Below are 22,086 nucleotides of genomic sequence, written 5' to 3' on the forward strand. Positions count from 1 at the left end.
GCTTTGACTCATATATATATAATTATAGTTTCACGGTATGCATACAGAAGTTATTCCGTTGTTTCCATTTCGGAAAGGTAATTTCTTTCTTATAATTATCTCCGTCCACATAAAAAATGTGTACCTTTTATTGGGTTCATTTCAAAATGTGTAAATTCTTTCTTGTTACTTTTAAAAGATAAATATGTAAGGAATTACATTAATCTTGGAGAGAGACAAACACGGATGAAGTACATATTGCTATATCCTTCTTCAAAGTTCGTCGGTAACAATTGAAAATCAAACGGTTAGATGCTATAATTATGTAGATTTTATATAGAAAATACAAATTGCTTATCATTACCATTAATTGCATGACCAACAAATCTTGAATTATATTTCAAAAAAGAAAATAACTTTTCAATTCTGGCCATTCCTCTTACAGTCATATTTAGCTATATATGTATGTTACCATATCATGGTATGCAGTTGTTATTAAAGTATTTTGTTCACGTAACAGTGGCGCAGCTTCCATATATGATACACATCTCCGAAAAAGAAAACGAGAGAGAGAGAGAGAGATGTGCTTTGGAAATATTTTTAGTAAGGCGTTCTTTATTTATTCCTTTATTCGGGCGCATTTTCCAGGGGGGAGGGGGGGGGGGGGGTTCCACCCCAGTCTTGACAAGCAAATGGGGGGGGGGTCCAAAGTCATTTTTTTATTTGCTTCAGAATATACATTTCATAACTCTGCAAATTCCAGGAAGGTCCGGACCCCCCCCCCCTTCTAGATCCGCGCATGTTTATTCTTTATTATTATTTTTTATCCATTCTTGAATTGTTGGCCTAAAAGCAAGGTTTGTGCGTTCATGATAGTAATCTGAACGAAACTTATAAGTCCTGTGCAAAAACTAATTTTATTGTAAAAAAAAAAAAAAAAGCGCGACCCTTTTCATTTGTCAATGTTTTTTTTTTAATTTTTTTTTATTGTTTTCATGAATTATGAGATATATATATATATATATATATATATATATATATATATATATATATATATATATATATATATATATATATATATATATATATATATATATATATATATATATATATATATATATATATATATTTGTAACTGTAAATGTTAATTATTAACATTTATATAGAAGGAATGATGAAATTGAACCACCAGTTTAATTACTAACGGCTGGAGATATACATCAATTATGGAGATAACGAACAGTAATCAAGCTCAAAAGTCCATAGAAAAATACAAATCAGGAACAGAGCAAATACGGACCTCTAAAACGTCAGAGATGGGATCAGGTGCCATGGAGGAGTAAGCATTCCCTGCCGACCGGTCACACTCGACGTGTGCTCCTTGTCATGATCGGCAAAACGGAAAAACCCGTAGACAATTCAATTTGTAAATAATGGCCAAACAATTAGTATGAAAAACGTCAGTCAGTATTCGACTGATTGTATTTGCTGACAAGGTCATTGTATCGGCCATAGAACTTGCGAAGTGATGACCTCAAAGGAGACTTAATTGATATTCTTGTTTCATCAACTTGTTTGTCAATAGCCCTCGTTTAAGAAATTGCCATTCGTACGTAGAACGTGCTCTTGCATATCGAATCAACTGGGAGACATAAACCCCACATGCAGTTGATAAGGGTATATTGCAACTTATAAAATTAAGTAAAGGAAGTTGGTGATAGAAAAGTTGAAGTCATCACGTTTATCATATAAGGTTTTGTTGTTAGGTTACCATTAACGTCTTTTTCTAGTAAAATATCCAAATCTGAAACAGATGTGTCAGACTCCGTGGTATCTTAAATTTCAAGTTCATTGGGATATATCGAGTCGATATATGAATGGAAGTAACTATTGTTAATTGATAATACGTCATCGATATATCTAAATGTCAAGTTGAAGGCCACAGAAAGTGTTTTCTTCTTCTCATGTACAAGATTTGAATAAATTCTGCTTCATATGAATACACAAATAGGTCTGCTAATAACGGGGCACAATCAGTACCCATAGAAACCCCCGACAGATTGTTGGAAGACATGATATCCAAAAACTATTTACATAGATATTATCGATCAGAAACTCAAGGATCTTTCTAATATCAACTTCAGAGTACTTGTGTATACAATCAGCCACACTGTTTTCTAACAAAATATTTTTTTTAAATGACCAATGACAAGGTAAGTAAATTTACGAGTTAATTCCATTTTTATTGAAAAAGCAGCTGTCCATGATATCAAAAAGCCTGGATTTTAATTTAGCGTTGGGAATGGTTGTATAAAGTGTTTAAAAGTCGTATGTTTTGATGTTATCGATTTTGGTAAAAAAAATTTATTTCAAATTTTCTAAAAGTTTCTTGGAGTTTTTAAGTATCCACATCTGATTTACAACACTTCTCGAATATATTGTTGTACAGTACTCCTGAATTTTCTCCTTCATTTCTGTTAAAGCTATATATGGCGTATCTGAGTTAAAAAGAAAAAAGATTGAGTGTAGATAAACATAATATATGATATTTACGTTCAAATTAAAATTTTCACCTATTTTGAACTTGAATAACCTCATGTTTCCTTATATAGTTAAATTGACTTTAAACTGTGTCTGACTGTTATTTAAATGCGGAGTCGGTAAATAAATCGGTTATTGTTTTAAAATTCAAATATCTTTGAAACGTGATTGATTAAAATTGTGTAATTTACAGGAAAGTCCTATCTTTATATAAAGTAATAAATCAAATAGAAAGAACTTTTTAATTTTAGCTAGTCTGAACTTATAAAAATACGCCATATATGACTTTAATATTTTAGTGCATGAAGCCGAGTAAAGAAAGAGGCTTAATAGAACATTTACTAGAAATATCTTTGTTTGTAAGGATTTTTATGAAGTTTAGGAATCCAGTAGAGGTATAGTAATTCAAATTCATTTTGACTGTATTGAATATTAAAAATATTTAAAACTGACATATGATTTTGAAGAATTTCTTTCTTAGAAAGGGAGCTCTGGGTATAAGTTGTATTCATCAAGATGAAGACTGATCCCCTCCAGTCCAACATAAGACTTTTCCTTTTTGTGATGCACTGTATTCTCTATTGAGAAGTTGCTGGCTCGTTTAATACTCCCCTTCAACGAGCCAGCAACTTCTCAATAGAGAATATGATGCACTGTTATTATTATTAATTAAAAGTAATTCAGAGACAAACATGAATGAAATAGACATTGAGGATAATAAGCAGCATATCAGCTGTATATCGAAATAACAAATAAAAAAATAATTATTATTTTTTAAAATTTTTACGGTATTAGATAATATTCAAAATGATTTTTTTCTTGTATTGATCAAATTATTTCCCTTACCTTACTCTTTTTTGGACGGAGGTATATTTGCTATAGTCATTTGAATGAATGTCAATCTTCTGAAAAAAAGATCCAATCAAAATTCTTGACACAAAGTAAGCCACGCCTATTAAAGATATTTCCCACAATTTTGAGATATCGATGAAAATAAATTCGCAAATTTTCGGTTTTAAGTTGAACAAATAAATTTTATTTTATTACTTATTAAATCAATGACATTTCATCTTTCTTGATAGTAAGTAAAATGTTTCTCTAAAGCTTACTAAATAGTTTATTTTCGCATTTGTTTTCCCCTACTACCAAACCGGTGTTCATCGTCTTTCATCTCAGTCTACCTCACGCGTGAGATTGTTTGACCTCATTGTTTGTAACTGGTAAGGGCTAGCGTGTCGGTACATTTTGTATTTCCGTACGGATATTCTTTCGTTTTGTGATTGTTGTGCTTGTTTATCAGTTTCAAAATACGTCAGTTAATATGTTGAACGCTGTTTTTTAGAATATATTGGGACAAGTTCTTTGTGTTTCCCTCCAAATATTTCAAGATGCCGCTTCTTCGGCGACAGCCATTTCACAGAATCAAACCACCACCCGACCTAAGTCCAGATGAAGAAGTGTTTCACTGTAAATTAACAAATGAGATATTCCGAGATTATGAGTAAGTGTTTTCTTTTCCTACCCACGTGCATTATAGATGTTGTTCATGATTACACAATGTGTAAAAACACGTTCGTCTGCTGTCGCGGTTCACGTTTGTCTATTTTATAGTCCGCCATTTTACATTAATACATAAGTAATGTATTCGTTTTCGTATTTTCAGAGATTTTTTCGAGAGAGTAATTTTATGTAACAGTCTAGTATGGTCTTGTTCAATTACTGGGAGAGCAGGCTTTACATATCAAGAAGCCTTGGAATGTGAAGAGAAAGCTCTCAAGAATCTTGCCACTTTCCCCAGTTACCTTCAGAGGCCTATCTTATTCCTGGCCAGCCTGACCCACAGAAGTCGCCTCAATGACATGAACGATGACATCTTTGTCTTTACTAAAGACAGATACTTCATTGATGAGATGGTTGAGGTGATGCTTGGCAATGAGAGGTAAAGTGCATGTATAAATGAAAATGAAAGTAAAATGTCATTTTGATGAAAATCAGAAAAAGCTGTTGAAAGTCTCCAATATTGATCTTCACCATCATTTACCTGTTTAATAACCAATTTATGGAAGAAAAATGTATCTATGCCTATATTTACCTTCTTGTAGAACATTTATGATTTCTTTACATTATATTTGTATGTGTTCAATGTGTACGTTATCTATTTCAACTGTATTAATTGTTTAACTTGCACAGTATTCATGGTTACTTTTACAAGTAACTGAATGTACTGTATTGTTAGGAAGCACCTGTTTTTCTTCTGAAAGAGCTTTTAGTTAAATTTGTTCAAGAGGTATGAACATGATGAATGTCATTGACTTGTTTTGATGTCATTATTTCAAAAGATAAAAATATTGAAATTATATTTTCATATAGGAAAACCTGCAAAGTGCTAAGAGTGGTTCCCCCTGCAGCCTCAGTACCAGAAGTGAATGGTTGCATTATAATTGACTCAGATGAAGAAGAATCAAGGTTTAAAAAATAATATTCAAATTTTGAATTAACTGGTCATTTCCCAGAATATAAAGCAAAGCATTAGAAAGTATGAATTCAGTAGTAAATGCTATTTGGACTAAAATGCTGGGTTTGAATATTTCATTTGTCATTGCATTAGCTGTGTTTTCTTGTATACCAGTCCTTGACTATTTTTTTAGTGCCAAGTCTAAAGCAGTGACCCTGAAGGCTGATCAGTACAAGTATGTGGTGCAGGAGAAAGGAAAAACAAATATAACTATAACAGTGCCAGCTAAACATGTCAGGTATATAGTGTATTGTAAATTAGAGAATTAGAAAAATCCTTGTGAATTATAAGTCATTATCAACAACTATTTTCTAATTTCAAGTGTTCTTTAAGTAGTAAAGTTTGAAATTGGTTAAGAAACTCTCAGATATTAATTACTAATCATTTTTGTCACAAAAATATTGATATATTATGGTATTATTTCCATGAATTATTGATGAACTTTGTAGTCGTAAAAAAGGAGTGTACACAAGAGACAAGAGTAAGCTGTATTTGAAACAGTTCTGTGAGTCAGTGCAGGGAATATGGAGAGTAAAGGTGAGAGTCTTATAATTCTGGGAACATATTTCTAATCTTGATAATGCAAAATTGTATTCTTTTGTAAAATGACTATATGCAGTCCAGTTAATATTAAGCATCTATTTTATATATATCTTAACTCTATTCCCCTTTGACCTTTCCATCCTTTACCCCTTAATGACGACTTTTGACGCCTAGTCTCAAACCCTTAATGACGACTTTTGACGCACGTGTATTTCATTGTTGATTTGACTTGAAATTACCGCTTGTTTACAAATTATCAGAGCACAGGTGGCCACCTGCAGGTTTACAATAGATGATTGCATCATACTACAGTTAGAAATCATGTGATTTACCTGTGTAAACAAACAAAAGAATCTTGGAAAGTCCCACCAAAATTCAAAATGGCGGACTTTTACATACGATGTTTTTAGAGCATATAACTCAGTCAATACGCAATATTTTCTCATCCAGTAAAGCATTACATGAAATTCAAGCTATACGCTACCTATTTTTTTGAAAGTTTTGAAAATTATAATGATCTATGTGTATAATAAACATTAAAATAAGATACGAAAATGTTGTGAAGTTCGGGACCGCGCAGTGTCGATTTCGTTACCTGTTTCTCAGAATTTCAGAAGATACCTTCCATTTTACACATATTTATAAATGTGAAGGTGTAGAAAACAATTATTTTAATAGAATTTGATCAATGAAGTAAACAAAAATGTTCAGAAATCAAGTTTTATCAGCCAAGTCTGAAAATTTGTCGGCGAGATTGACATTGAAGTAGCACTACAATTTATTGATTTCTGAGGAATTAAACTTATAAAATTGATAATTAATTATAATTTAATCATCAATTATATTACAACACATAATTTTTATTATTCATACAGACAATTTTGGCTTATTACAGCCGTTTTACATGTTGAAAATATCTATTTTGCGATTTACACCTACTTTCACCTGAATTATTTATTTACAGAAAATTCCGATCAAAATTATGCTAATAGATTTGAAAAATTTAATTTATTACGAATCCAGTGATATATAATACATATCATAAATGAAATATTTTGACCCCCATTAGTTCAGTTTTAAAATGCACTCCAATTCATCTAAAACAATCCAAGGGGCAGCCAGGCAAACACTCTAAGGATATGGCCGGTGCGTCAAATGGTGGCATTAAGGGGTAAAGAGCTAGAGTTTGGAAATGAGAAAGCTACAAGTACATGTATATTTATGTCCCTAGATCAAAGATTTACATTTTTTGGCTTTCTGATTGTTAATGTTCCTCTGAAATTTATCTGAAGTACAGACTAATTTTGGCAAGGTCAAGGTAATATAGGACTGTCAAGTAAAACAAAACATTTTTTCTTTAATTTTTTTTAAAAACCTTGACTTTCTTAGGAGTCAGCAATAAAGAAGAAAGGCCTGAAGGACTGTTCCTTCTCGGACTTTTTTGCCGGTCCTCCTCCTGCATTTGGTTATTCTGAGAGCAAGAGGAAATCAGCGGGGCGTAGGGAGGAAGACAGCGTTAACAGTTCCGATGTATCGGGACTTATCTCCTCAAAATCCCCAAAGAAAAAGAGGGAGGACAAAAGGAAAGACAAAGAAAGAGTTGAAAAAGGTACAAACAATATATATTTAAGTAAAAGAAAAGTTTTCTGAATACTACAAACGATGGGACCCAAGATCAAGAAAGCAAGTTTAAGACCACAGGCAAAAAAAATATAATTTTTGGACATTATCACATGGGAGTAGAACCTCTCTCTGAAATTCTAACCAGATCAGTTATTTAGAAAATACAGTTCCATTTTGCAGACTGTGTGTCTTTTTAATTGTTAATTTTATTTATATCTCATTCTTTAGTTGATCTATCCTCAGTCCCTCCCAAGCCTGAAGAACCAGAGATGCCTCGACTGACAAACGAGGAGAAGGCGGCCATCAAAGAACAATTCAAACAGCAGAAACTGGCGGAGAAAATGGCGCTGAAGGAGGAGATAAAAAAGAAACGACAGGAGGAGATGCAGAAAAGGAGGGAAGAAAAGGCTCAGGTAAATTCTTAACACACTAGTCAATTCATCCGGGTATGTTTGAAGGTCTGTTCATTGATTAGAAAATGTACATGGCTTTAATGTTTGTTTACAGTTGTGTATTACAGTATTACACATTTTATGACAGAAATTTTACTCTCAATTTCATCTAGCTGCAGAACTGTAGCTCTCTGCTTGAGAAAATTCGGACAGACAAAGCAGAGAGCTACAGATCCAAGCGTTGTAAAAACCTTCGAATTACGCCGCTGCTTTTTTGTCGCTCGCTTCGGGTATTATTTCTTGTATTTAATGCTTTCCCCCACTTTTAAAATAGTACCCGATAATTAACCATATATTTTACTCCTATTCTTGATACCTTATTTACCTTTCAAAGGTCCCAAACAGCCCTTAATGGTTTTGGAATGTCGGTTTAAAAAATCACCATTCCGACGTCCATGTTTGGGGTCGTGCGAAAAAAATGTCTTTCAAAAAACATATAGATCTACTTGCCGAGAAAATGTAACTAAAAAATTCAGGAGGTTCAAATAGCATGTATAATGTCTACAAAGAATACAATACATATGTAAAAAAGAAATTAAATAAATAAAACTCGGGCGTGTTATTTTAGGATGACACCAACGTCGACGTCGGAATGCATTTTTTTTTTTACTGATATTCGAAAACCACATACGGCCGTCTGGAACCGTTGAAAGGTAAATAAAGTATCAGGAATATGAGTAAAATATATGGTTAATTATTGGATACTGTTTTTAAAGTGGGGAAAAGCATTAAATACAAGAAATAATACCCGAAGCGAGCGACAAAAAAGCGGCGGCGTAAATCGAAGGTTTTTACAACGCTTGGATCTGTAGCTCTCTGCTTTGTCTGTCCGAATTTTCTCAAGCAGAGAGCTACAGTTCTGCAGCTAAATTTCATCATAAAGATTAGAATTCTTATATTTAAGTTCTAGAAAGGAAGTCCTCATGAAATCACCTTTGATTAATTTTCATTAACATGGTTAATGTTAATAATGAAATGGCTGTTAACAGGAGAAGGCTAAATTGATGGAGGAGAGGAGGATTCAGGCCGAGATTTACAAGGAGTGGAGTCGTCAGCGAGATGATCTCGAGTGTGATGATCTCAAGGTCAGAACAAATTTAAAATCCCAAAATACTCTTTACACTTCTGTAAAATATTGTAAACTAGGTCTTTTTATAGAGAACAATAAGGATTTGGTTGAATGTTGATGATGAATGTGTTGAGTTTTTGATGATAATTTTCCCTGTTTAATTTAGCCCCTGCCTGAGTTGAAGGTTGTGCAGACTCATATCCAGAGTGGTTGTTTTGGAGATGCTTTGATGGTTATAGAATTCATCAACTGTTTCAAGTCTCTGTTTGATCTAAGGGAATACTTCCCTAAAGGATTCACCTATGGTATAAATATTTTTTTTCTTTGTCATTTAATACACTTTACATTTACATGCATAATCCCTTCTGAACATTTAGATAAACAGAATCAAAGTTATAGTTTAAAACAGCTTAGGGCAAAATTGGTTTGATTTATTCCTTTATTGTTATTTCATTGTGATTGTAGAGATTAACTATTTTCCTTTCATTATCTATTTGTAGAGATTCTAGAGAAAGCTTTACTGGAGACAGATCATAATGGCCTCATGACGGATATTCTGCTGATGATGATGTCGGCCATCTTCACTCTACAGGAAGAGGAAGAGGCTGAAGAAGAGGAACTGTCAAAGGAAGATAAGGCTAATCAAGGTAAAGTACGAGGGAAATCATGAGAAGGCTAATTAAGGTAAAGTACTGGGGAAATCAGGATAAGGCTAATCAAGGTTATGTTTTGGGGAATTACGGGTAGTGGAAGGTTTAACAAGGTAAAATAGGGAATTGTGATGGATATTGGGCCAGCAAGGTAATACTGAAGTTAATAGGCAAAGCAAGCCTAGGGTAATTCAAGTTAATTGAAATAAATAATGAAAAGGTGAAGGTTCTTTGGGTTACAGTGTTTGAAATACATGTAAATGGCAAGTAGAAAGTTAACTGAAGTTAAATAGTGGTAAGAGAAGGATGATCCAGAAATTTGGGGAGAGAAGCACATCAAGGTACATGTAAATAGGTTGGGAAATCATTGGAAGTTTAATGAGAGAAGTGAAGGGCAATGGAATATTGTTCTACTATGTACATGTATGTAAAATAGGTTTAATAATGGGCAGAGAAGACTGTAGTTAATAATAAATAGAAGGAAGGCAGGCTAATCAGTATTAAAATGGGGAAAAATCAAAGGGTAGGAGAAAGCTGATTATGGCTAAATGAAGGAAAGTAATGGACATGGGAAAGCTAAAGAGGGAAAATGTTTAAGTTGCAGACTTGGAAAGTTGGCAGTGGAGAATCTCTGGTAGATATTAACAGGCAATTTATAACAAATTAAAAAAAGGATGAAAAAATGACAAGACCTTATTTAGTAGATCGGAAAAGGATAAGAAATTCCTGTTATTATTAATTAACTTTTAACAGATATTACCAAACATCACACATGTGTATTTTGCATTGACAGTGACAGGAATGGAAGATATGGATGATACAATGGATATGGAAAACATGATGGACACAGCTACAATGTGTGCCCAGATCCCACAACTAACACATGGTAAGTGAATGAGTGCCCAGATCCCACAACTAACACATGGTAAGTGACTGAATTCCCAGATCCCAGAACTAACACATGGCAAGTGACTGAATTCCCAGATCCCGCAATAAACACATGGTAGGTGACTGAATTCCCAGATCCCACAACTAACACATAGTAAGTGACTGAGTGCCCAGATCCCACAACTAACACATGGTAAGTGACTGAATTCCCAGATCCCACAACTAACACATGGTAAGTGACTGAATTCCCAGATCCCACAACTAACACATGGCAAGTGACGGAATTCCCAGATCCCACAACTAACACATGGTAAGTGACTGAATTCCCAGATCCCACAACTAACACATGGTAAGTACTGTGGAATCATCAGTGTTCATGGGGGACAAATGTTCGTGGGTCACCCTTACCCATTAATTTACATCCCCTTGAACAGTTGTTTTTTTTTTAACATATTTATTCATTGAATCTTCTGTATATATGAACTACCCATTACATCCCAACAGACCAACAAAATTTTGCTTGCCCATGAACATTGACCACCATGAATTAAAGTGATTCCACAGTAACTGAACTCCAATATACCATAACTAAAAAATGGTAAGTGAATGAATTCCCCAATTCTATAAGTAACACATGGTAAATAACTGAATTTCAAATTCCTCAACTAACACATGGTAAGTGACTATTGCAGAGATCCCACAACTAACACATAATAAGTGATCAAGTGCCCAGATCTCGAAACTAACGCATGGTAGGTAACTGAATTCCCAGATCCCACAACTAACACACTTCTAAGTGACTGAATTCCCAGATCCACAACTAACACATGGTAAGTGACTGAATTCCCAGATCCCACAACTAACACATGGTAAGTGACTGAATTCCCAGATCCCACAACTAACACATGGTAAGTGACTGAATTCCCAGATCCCACAAATAATACATGGTAAGTGACTGAATTCCCAGATCCCACAACTAACACATGGTAAGTGACTGATGGTAACTAACATGGACATACATGTATAAATGAACTTAAAGTGAATTCAAATCTAAAAAATATGTAATTGTACATACATGGAGACTGAAATTAATTCTTTGATGAAGAGGTCTTGGGCAGTCAAAAAAAGTTATGGAATTTTTTATGCTTTATGGCTGCTTTAGGAAATAATGATTGAATGCCAAGTGTAACATTATACATTGTTTTTGCAGGTACACTATTGAGGAAGCTACCTCTCGACTCTTTCACCTTGTCTGAGATAGTCCGACTTCACATCCTGGCATCTGGAGCTAAAGTCAGCGATAAAAATGTCAAGTACCGCTACCAGCAGCGAGGGGGATACACATCACTGGACGACCCTGGTCTGCAGTTCAGGAAACAGGAACCGACTCTAATGAAACTTCTAGCAACAGAGAGCGTGTTTGACTTGCAACCAAGTAAGGGAGTAAAGTAACACAAACTGTAGTCATTTCTCAGTATATTTGAGAGATCAGGATTGTGTATTTCTCAGTATGATTAAGTCATAGCTATCACTATGTAGAGCACTGTATATGAAACTGCCTTTATTGTATATTTATAAACAAGAACAAGTTAATCAAACCATTGGCATGCACATATGTAGAAAAGTGCAAAGTAAAGCAAGGGCAGGCTTGCTGGGTCCCCAGGGAATCTGTAATGTGGGTACAATTGCCTGAAAGTGGGGGGTGGGATAGTCCATTATTGTACATGAATGCTGTCTGAAATTTAATTGCGGTCTGTTTTGTACTGTTCAGGCCAATTACAGATGTACATGTAGATTAACAAGATGACTGAACAATTCTGGCCAGATATTTCCACAAAGAAAGATGATAACTAGCAACAGCTAAACAGATGCTAAGGAGAAAACTATTAGTGATAATGAATTGTTTACATTGGATGATATGGTACATGTGTATATGTAAGTTCATGTTTTACAGGTGATAAGCTGAAAATCCTGAATCTGTTGGTCCAGCAGTTTTTAACATACGCTGCTACTAGGGACACAATAGAGGATAATTATGATAAGCTGAGACAGCTCAAGTATGACCTCCGACATCTACAGTGGGCGGAGCAAAGGAGAGAGAAGGAGGAGCTGGCCATGAGGTAAACCAATCACAACTCAGCTTTAAGGATACTAAAATTTGGAATAACTTCTGAGTCTTAAAAGAACATACATGTACGTGTGGAATTTGAATGCGATATAGTACTCTAAATGTGCTCTGATTTAGTTGTTTAGTTGAAGGAATTTACTTAAAAGTCAGATTCTGTTTTAGAAAAAGTAATCTTTGTGAGGTTTTAAGTATGCTGATTATTTTAGGCTAGATATCTATGACAATTTCTGTCTCATCAGAAAAGCTATGTTAAGTCAGCTCTCATTGACAGTTTCTGTTGTCTCTCTCTTCAGGTACAAGAGAAGAATGGAGGAGAAGCAGAGGGAGAGGGAGAAAGCTGAACAGAGGAGACAGAAACATCTGAGGGAGCTAGAGGAAAGGATGAAAAGGGAAGAGGCAGGGTAGGTCTATTAGTGGGAAGAGGGAGGGTAGGTCTCTAGTGGAAGAGGCAGGGTAGGTCTGCTAGTGCGAAGAGGTGGGGTAGGTCTCTAGTGGAAAGATGAGGGGTAGCTCTCTAGTGGAAAGATGCAGGGTAGGTCTCTAGTGGAAAGATGAGGGGTAGGATGTGGGGTAGGTCTCTAATGGAAAGATGCAGGGTAGGTCTCTAGTGGGAAGATGTGGGGTAGGTCTCTAGTGGGAAGAGGCAGGGTAGGTCTCTAGTGGGAAGATGCAGGTTAGGTCTCTATTGGGAAGAGGCAGAGTAGGTCTGCTAGTGGGAAGAGGCAGGGTAGGTCTACTAGTGGGAAAAGGTGGGATAGGTCTCTAGTGGGAAGAGACAGGGTAGGTCTGTAGTGGGAAGATGCAGTGTAGGTCTACTAGAGAAAGAGGCGGGGTAGGTCTCTAGAGGGAAGATGCGGGGTAGGTCTCCAGTGGGAAGAGGTGGGGTAGGTCTACTAGGGGAAGAGGCAGGGTAGGTCTCTAGTCTAGTGGGAAGAGGCAGGGTAGATCTACTAGTGGGAAGAGGCGGGGTAGGTCTCTAGTGGGAAGATGCAGGGTAGGTCTCCAGTGGTAAGATGCAGGATAGGTCTACTAGGGGAAGAGGCGGGGTAGTTCTCCTATGAAAAGAGGTGGGATAGGTCTTCTAAGGGACAAGGCGGGTAGGTCTTTTAAGTTAAAAGGTGGGGTTGGTCTGCTAGGGAAATTTGTAATAGTAACTTATTTACGTGTGAAAGATTTGTGTCAGAGAAGATTGAGAGAGAAAACATGGGACTAATGAACATGTAGCAATGGCTTATTTATATGGGTAAGGTAAGAAAAGATGGAGATAGATGGAGAGAGAGGAGGAATGGATAATTCAGTGCTTCCTAACCTGTGAGGAATTTCATGTCTGTATTTTAGGGAGACTGTTGATGATGATGTGAAGATCATGGAAGAAGAGGAAGAAGATGATGATGATGTTGCCATGACAGAAGAAGAGAAGGAAGCCCAGAGACAAAGAGAGGAGGAGGAGGATGCCAACAAGAAGGCAGAGTTTGCTCTACAGGAGAGACAGATGATTGACAAGGTCCTCAACTTCCAGCACTCCTGCACCCTGGCCCCCATAGGGAGGGACAGAATGTTCAGGAGGTACTGGGTGTTCCAGTCTATACCAGGACTTTTTGTGGAGGATCAGGAGGAGTTTGTGGATGAGAGAGGATGGGAGATCGCACCACAGAAACTCACAGTATCGATCGTAAAACCACCTCAGATGTCCAAATCAGAAAAAACGGAGGAACACAGTAATGGGAGTGATAAAGAGAACGAGTCGTTTAATACGTCCACTGCCAACAACAGTATTAACACCAGTCAAAACCTCTCAACAGCAAATCCTAACGACACAGCTAATCCAAGTGATTTACCTCAAAATACTCGGGACAAAAAGAGTGATGATGATGCAATTACAATAAGTGATGATGAAAACTCAAAGCCGGCCTCTGTGAAAGAGGACACTGATGAAAACGAGGCAGTGACACAAATTAAAAAACGCAAGAAAAATACTTGGATGTTCTTAACAAGTATTGAACAATTTCATGACTTAATTAACTCTCTCAATGAGAGAGGATTTAGGGAAAGTGCTTTGAAGACAGCTTTGTTAGAGAGGAAGAATGTGATTCTGGAGAATATAGAAGATTGTCCCTCGGACATCCTCTGTCAGTCTGTCACTGCTAGCCTTTCTAGGGAGGAGACCAGGTCAGAATCTCCCTCAGAGTTAACATTTAAATCGACAAGGTCTGGACCAAAGAGGACATCCAAGGGTTTAATTAAAAATAACAGTGCTCAGGAGATACTCGAGATAAACCTACGGGAGCTGCTGATTGACTTAGAGGAAAGAATCCATGTCGGAGGTTTGGGGAAAATAAAGGTGGGTCTGGATGAAGTTTTGTCGTCCTCTCTAAATATTTACATATAACTTTACAGATAGAAACCATTATTTCATAACAAGAATTCTTATACAACATGTATGTATTTTACAGGTAAATGATAGACAGGCCTGGAGGAGTGCTATAGAGAAGGGAAGTTATGACCCGCAGACTGACGATCCTGTGTTTCAGAGGCATGACATCAGCTTCAATGAAGGGTATTGAATTACCTTTTTTTGGCACAAATTTGTCTTGCATGACCTTTTTTTTAATAGCAAGGTTATACTGGTACTGTATTAGTAAAATGAAATGGAGACTTTTTCCCTTTTGCCAATTTCTTTGTGTGCCCTGAACTTTGTAAAGGCCTGAGTTGTACTTAAAAATATTGTGACTTGAATGAGTTCATTGTAAAAGGTGAAGATAACGAACAGTGATGAATCTCAAAAATCCAGTTAAAAATAAAAATCTGGAACAGGGCAAAACATGGACTGCTGGAACACCGAGGTGGGATCAGGTGACTAGGAGGAGTAAGTATCCCCTGTCACACAGGGTAGACAGAGTAATGCATAGCTGAATTTAGTATAAAAGCAATGATCTAACAAGTAGCATGAAACTTTTGAGTATATATTTGCCCATGACCTTTGTAAAGGTAAATCATAATCGCGACTCGCTGATCTATCACAGGTCAAGGACAATAGCCTTTGAGATATCAAAGTTTTATCCAGACAGGAACTTTGGAATCCTTATCTGCTTTGTTTAAAGAACAGACTTAACTGGCAAATATCACCAGTTACAAATAAACTGATTCTGACAATTTCTTTTAGTTCACTCCATATAAACAGGTATTTATGTAAACTTCTACTTGATGGGTGTATGTGTGTCATGGCCAGATAATTTTTGTTTTCAGTGATGATGATGATAAGTCGATCTCCTCTGAAGAAACGCGGGAGTCGGTGGTTAAAGATCTCTCTAAGGCACTCCTACAGATCGCCATGGGTGTAGAACACAAATACATGGGGCCCCCACTAGGTATTAAACAAAATCATGACATCTGTTTCAGAAATGTTTTGATTTAAACATTTCTCATTGCATAAAATGCTACTTATACATGTAACTTTAATTTTTTGCTGTTGAAGACGGAACAATAATGACCAACTTTAAACAAGTCAAATGTTGTGAATTCCAGGAGTCACTGATGTAAAATCAAAGGCTGGCATTAAGAAGAAGGATGGTAAAAAATCAGAGGACGGGGGCTCTGATGGTAAGAACACAGAGACAGCTGAAGGTGGACAGACTGTCCAAAAAAAAAAAAAATGGACATCTTGCATTTCCCTAGACCAAAGAATAAATATTTGGACAAATCTGTCATTTTTTTTCCCTAGACAGAATAATTACAAATGCTTTTCCCAATAGCTACCAATACCAAGTTACCTAACAACTAACAATTTTAAGTATTTATAGATGAGGACAGCAAACAAGAGGAGAGTGTCCCTGAGAAGACGACGATGGAGCGCTGGGAAGACTCGGTGTTGTTCTGTTCTAGTCTGGCTCAGGTCTTCCTACATCTCTCCACACTGGAGAAGAGCATCATCTGGCAGAAGTCGGCTCTGCACGCTCGCTGCAGGATCTGTCGACGGAAAGGCGACGCTGAACAAATGCTGCTTTGTGATAAGTGTGACCGAGGACATCACATGTACTGTCTGAAACCCAGGCTTAAGGTGTGTAGAACAATGTCCATTATCTTAAGATGATGAGTTTGGGGCAGTACTAAAATATTGTTTTCAGTCTTTGGATATACCTTATCTGATACAATGCTTAGTTTTCAGCTGTTTATTGACCTTATCAAATACAATATTTTCATTCCTTGGATTGTCCTTGACCTTATCCAATACAATATTTTGTTTCAAGTCCTTGAGTTGACCTGATTCTTTGTTTTCAGCATGTTCCCAAGGGTGACTGGTTTTGTCCAGATTGTAAACCTAAGGAGACCAAGAGAAGCCCCCTCAAACAGAGGAGGAGGACATTTACAGAGAATGAGTCTGAGGACGAGGACGACATCGAGGAGGACGAGGAGGAGGACAGGTGGGTTACCGTAGTAACAGATAAATAGTCTCATAGTAACCACTGATGTATTGTCTCTGTCATGATAACGGTGACATTCTCATAGAAATTGATTATTCTTACAACAATCTTTAACTTGTTCTCTAGAAGTTCGGAGGTTTCTGATTGTTGTTAGTCCTTTGTGTTTTAATCAAAGTATGTTATCTGAGAACCTTCTGATGAAATGGATATTCATAACATTCTATCGTTTGTTATTGCATATTTCATTACACTTTGACACTTAGGGCTATTCCAGGAAAACTTGTATGGGGTAGTTGGAAGGCACTTTTATTTTTACCCCACCACTCATACATTTTTTATTACCTTCTACCCCACCCCCCATCAATTTAAAATTGCTTTTGATACAACCACCCATCTAAATTTAAAAAAAAAAATTTATGTACTTTTTTCAGGTATTTGTAATTTATCTGACTTCGAATGAGTGTTGGGTTTTGACGTCTATCCAACCTGGGCCCGTTTTACAAAAGAACTTATGACTAAGATCAAAATGTTATTATGCAAATAAATTTCTTATTCGCATTACTTTATAAATGTTGTAATTCTTTCTGAAAAAAAAATGAGATAGTTTTATGTCAACAATTTTTAACAGAAACATAAGTACTGTAAGATTTTATGAACAACTAAAGTTTTTAGTCTTAGTCATAAGTTTTTTTGTAAAACAGTTCCCCGTGTTCCTGCTACAGCTTAAAAAAATATGTTCCTTTAGGCCTATGATACACACCACTGAAAGCCTTTATTATAGTGATTTGTATATCTGTTCTGATGCATGACTTTGTAGTCTGTAAAGCTTAGGTAAAGCTTTTACAAGTATGTATACACATGTACTAGTAGAAATGACATTCCTACAATTAATTAAAATTAATACTTTTTTTTCTACTTTCGGTTTAAAATAAAACGATCTTTCTGATTGTTTCTAATATCATTTAATTTACCAATGTAATCATGTTTGATTAAACTGGCGAAAAGAAACTGGACCAGAGAGTCCGAAGCACAACTAATCCGTTTTCCAATCCCCCACTGTCATTGCAGTCACAGTTGCACATGCTTTTTAGCTCACCTGAGCCGAAGGCTCAAGTGAGCTTTTCTGATCGAAATTTGTCCGTTGTCTGTCGTCGTTGTCATTGTCGTTAACTTTTCACATTTTCATCTTCTTCTCCAGAACTACTGGGCCAATTTCAATCAAACTTGGCACAAAGTATCCTTGGGTGAAGGGGATTCAAGTTTGTTCAAATGAAGGGCCACTCCCCCCTCCAAGGGGAGATAATTGCGAAATATCAAAAAATTAATGGCATTATTGAAAAATCTTCTTCTCAAGAACCAATGGGCCAGGAAAGATGAAACTCATGTGGAATTATTGTCAGGTAGTGTAGACTCAAATTTGTTCAAATCATGACCCCAGGGGGTAGGGTGGGGCCACAATGGACGATCAAAGTTTTACATAGGGATATATAGGAAAAATCTTCAAAAATCTTCTTCTCAAGAACAGCAAAGCTATGATTGGTCATATTTATATGGAAGCATCCTCAGGTGGACTAGATTCAAGTTTGTTCAAATCATGACCCCCGGGGGTAGGGTGGGGCCACAATGGACGATCAAAGTTTTACGTAGCAATATATAGGAAAAATCTTCAAAAATCTTCTTCTCAAGAACAGCAAAGCAATGATTGGTAATATGTAAATGGAAGCATCCTCAGGTAGTGTAGAATCAAGTTTGTTCAAATCATGACCCCCAGAGGTAGGGTGAGGCCACAATGGACGATCAGAGTTTTACATAGGTTTATATAGGAAAAATTTTCAAAAATCTTCTTCTCAAGAACAGCAAAGTTATGATTGGTCATATTTATTTGGAAGCATCCTCAGGTGATGTGGGTTCAAGTTTGTTCAAGTCATGACCCCCGGGGGTAGGGTGGGGCCACAATGGAAGAATAAAGTTTTAATTAACATAGGAGTATATAGGAAAAATCTTCAAAATCTTCTTCTCAAGAACAGCAAAGCTATGATTGGTAATATTTATACGGAAGCATCTGCAGGTGGTGTAGATTCAAATTTGTTCAAATCATGACCTCCAGGGGTAGGGTGGGGCCACAATGAAAGTTCAAACTTGTAGAGAAAAAAATCACAGTCAAAAAATCATGTAAGCATCCTTAGTTAGTGTAGATTTAATTTTGTTCAAATCATACCCCCCCCACCCACTCCCTTTTAGGGGTAGGTTGGGACCACTTATGCATTTAAGCTTTTCATTCCTCTTTTCCTAGCCACAGTGCTCAGGTGAGCGATGTGGCCCCTGGGCCTCTTGTATAGTTATCTGCCCTTGTTTCCGTTTTGTTCGATTCTACTTTCACTTTCAATGTAAACACACTTTACAAACTGTTTAGGACAAAAATATCAGTATTTACCGATTTATACAAAATGAGAGGAAAGAAGTACTTTGCACTTGATTATTTGTGAGGGTAAATACAACCACCTATCTAAAAATATATCGAGTGAGGACAACCACTCATACAAATTTAATTGCTCCAGACCCACTATCCATACAAAAATATATGAAGTGCCATCCAACCCTCCCGTACATTTTTTCCTGGAATAGCCCTAAATGAACCACATGCTGTACAGCCAGTAATATGTGTTACTTGTTCTGAGCTCTGTGCTAATAATTCTGAGCTGAGTATTTACACTCTGTTTCCAGTGATGAGGAGATGATGGAGGAGTCAGACGAAGAAGACGAGGAAAATGACAATGTTTGTGCCGTGTGTAGCACGGGGGGAATGCTAGTCTGTTGTGACACCTGTCCCCTCGTCTACCACCTGGACTGTGCCATCCCCCCACTTAAAAAGGTTCCCCGCGGGAAGTGGCAGTGTCAACTCTGTACTGGGATCACCACCACAGGGAAGATAAAACTGCCCAAAGGTTAGCTGAAAAACAAATATTTGATTTCTGTCTTCTAATTCTTTGAAGCTGATTTTAATACAGGGCACACATTTGTTCCATTTTATAATATAGTAAAACATGCTTATAATGAAGTGCCAGGGATGGACGATTTTGGTTCGATATAAATGTAATTCTTTATACATATATCTGTAAAGTTCACAATATACATGTATTTTATAGCTATGGGGAATAAAAATCACTTTGCTGTAAGCGTCAATTCATTATAAGCGTGTTCACTATAAGCATGATGATTTTAATTTTGTTCTTTAGACTAAAAGCATAAACTATGGGCAATTTCATGAAATACAGTAAATAGTGTGCAAAAAAATGTTAAAAAAATTAGTAAATCTTGTTTTTATTTTGTAGCTAAAGCTGGTAAAAAGAAATCCCATATAAAGAGTACACCAAATTCTAGTAAAGCCTCTTCAAGGAAGGGAAGTCCGCGAGACAGTCCACTCACGGTCAAACAGGGGAAGAAACGAGACTGGGAGGACATGGATGATGATCTCACTCCAAAATCACGGGGCAAGGGACGACCCAAGTCTAAACTGTCAGATGTTAATGGAGGTTGGTTACATTTATATAAATACTGAAGTCATTTTCCTTAAAGGTAAACTCTTTACTTGTTATTTTTCTCCCATTTTGAAATTTAACACAGTCAAAGCATTAACAAATTTGATGAATATCTGAATTATTATCATAGAAATTAAGTGAAATCGCATGATAAATTTAATATGATGTCATACAGGAAATGACAGTTCTGTGTACGTGCTTATGGTTACATTTATAACAAAGGAAATATTTGCGTTGAGCTTCTTTAACACTCTAGCAATTACGTGTGTATTTGGGTTATATATAATGAACATTTGATATATATGTAGATTTTTTTTTTAATGAAAACTAAATCCCAAAGTACAAAGTTACCGGTATAAGGAGTTTACATGTAAGAATGCTAAATGTGAATGCTTCCATTTTGTAAAAGATTTCTTTTCAACAGAGGAGATAAAACAGTATGTCAGCAGTTCCCGTGGCAACAGCAAAGTTCAAAGTTTAAAGGTTGTGCAGGATATCATCAATGACTTAGTGAAACACGAGGACAGTTGGCCATTCCTGAAACCTGTCAGCAAGAAATTAGTAAGTGTTAATCAGTACTATTACATCATAAGACGTTTTCCTATTTATACAGGTTCTTGATTACTATGACATAGATTCAACATAGGCTTGAGTATCGCAGATGACTTCAATATATGATACATATCACAATAATGATACACGATACAATTCTATATCAGGATACAATTATATGTAGAATGTTATAAAGAAAATTCTTATATCCATTTAGCAGAATTAAAAAAAAGGGTTAACACTAGCTGATGAAGAACAATTTATTGTGAAACTTTACCTGATAAGTACAGCTGAACTTTGATATCTTCAACACGGATATCTTGAATACCATGGATATGTCCAAGTGATTTAAAAGTCCCAAACTCTTTTTATTTAAGTATTTTACCCTCAATATCTCAAACTCTCGGATATCTGGAAGTTTTTTTCTTGGTCCTTTCGAGTTCGAGATAACGAGGTATGACTGTCACTGTAGAAATAAATGAGTTTATAATTTTGGTACCTGTTTCTATAGTTTCATTAGCCACCATGCTTTTGAATGCTATTTTATTTATCAAGTTATTGTTCTGTTAAAAAAAAATAACTTCCTGTATCCTGATTCTAGAGTGACAATACAACACAAGTTTCATTTAGACACGTGTTCAATATGATCAATATATTGCAGTATCATTACAACTCTAAGACATCATTTTCCTCTCTTTCTAAAAGAGGCTTTTAAAATTACTATGGCATCATTTTCTTATTTCCCAGGTTCCCGATTACTATGACATCATTGCCATTCCTATGGATTTCTCTACGATTCGTAACAAACTGAACAACTATGAATACGTTGAAGTCTCTGAACTGATAAGTGATGTCAGACAAATCTTCTCCAACTGTTTTGAGTACAATAGGAAATCCACAACGGAACACAAGGCCGGGGCAACGCTGTCCAAGATGTTTGAAAAGAGAATTAAGGAGGCTCACCTAGAGAAAGACTCGCCCGAACCCCCACCAAGTAAACGTCAACGTAAACATTAATTAGGATATCGTTATCTTGTCTTAATATTTGACATTTTTGAAAACTGCCACTTTACCTGTAACATGACTTAACAATGGACACAGGCAAACCATAAAACTTAAATATGAATTATATCTACATGTCAGGAGGCATATTAAAACTCACTGAAAAACATCATGTGATTTTAGA

General features: G+C 36.1%; 1 protein-coding gene across 3 annotated transcripts; it reads left to right on the plus strand.

Annotated features, from left to right (window-relative positions):
• Nucleotides 1-3,590: 3,590 nt before the first annotated feature.
• Nucleotides 3,591-21,953, plus strand: LOC133177031 (bromodomain adjacent to zinc finger domain protein 1A-like). 3 transcript variants are annotated; one of them, XM_061312118.1, is made up of 25 exons: nt 3,591-3,740; nt 3,863-4,021; nt 4,184-4,459; nt 4,891-4,986; nt 5,169-5,273; nt 5,485-5,572; nt 6,968-7,187; nt 7,430-7,614; nt 8,643-8,738; nt 8,889-9,027; nt 9,223-9,369; nt 10,166-10,258; nt 11,471-11,695; nt 12,215-12,380; nt 12,682-12,789; nt 13,727-14,729; nt 14,842-14,945; nt 15,635-15,756; nt 15,914-15,988; nt 16,189-16,445; nt 16,667-16,809; nt 19,534-19,754; nt 20,142-20,342; nt 20,773-20,909; nt 21,648-21,953. In XM_061312118.1, the coding sequence occupies exons 2-25, from the start codon at nt 3,909-3,911 to the stop codon at nt 21,915-21,917; spliced, it is 4,590 nt and encodes a 1,529-aa protein (XP_061168102.1). In that variant the 5' UTR covers nt 3,591-3,740; nt 3,863-3,908; the 3' UTR covers nt 21,918-21,953. The 3 variants fall into 3 exon arrangements, with proteins under 3 accessions (XP_061168102.1, XP_061168116.1, XP_061168108.1); XM_061312132.1 differs by having other exon boundaries at nt 7,445-7,614; XM_061312124.1 differs by lacking the exon at nt 3,591-3,740 and having other exon boundaries at nt 3,747-4,021.
• The last annotated feature ends 133 nt before the right edge of the window (nt 21,954-22,086 follow it).

This window comes from Saccostrea echinata, unplaced genomic scaffold (assembly GCF_033153115.1).
Source record: "Saccostrea echinata isolate AGI-Se365-2 ecotype Australia unplaced genomic scaffold, CSIRO_AGI_Sech_v1 ptg000002l, whole genome shotgun sequence".
NCBI lineage: Eukaryota > Metazoa > Mollusca > Bivalvia > Ostreida > Ostreidae > Saccostrea > Saccostrea echinata.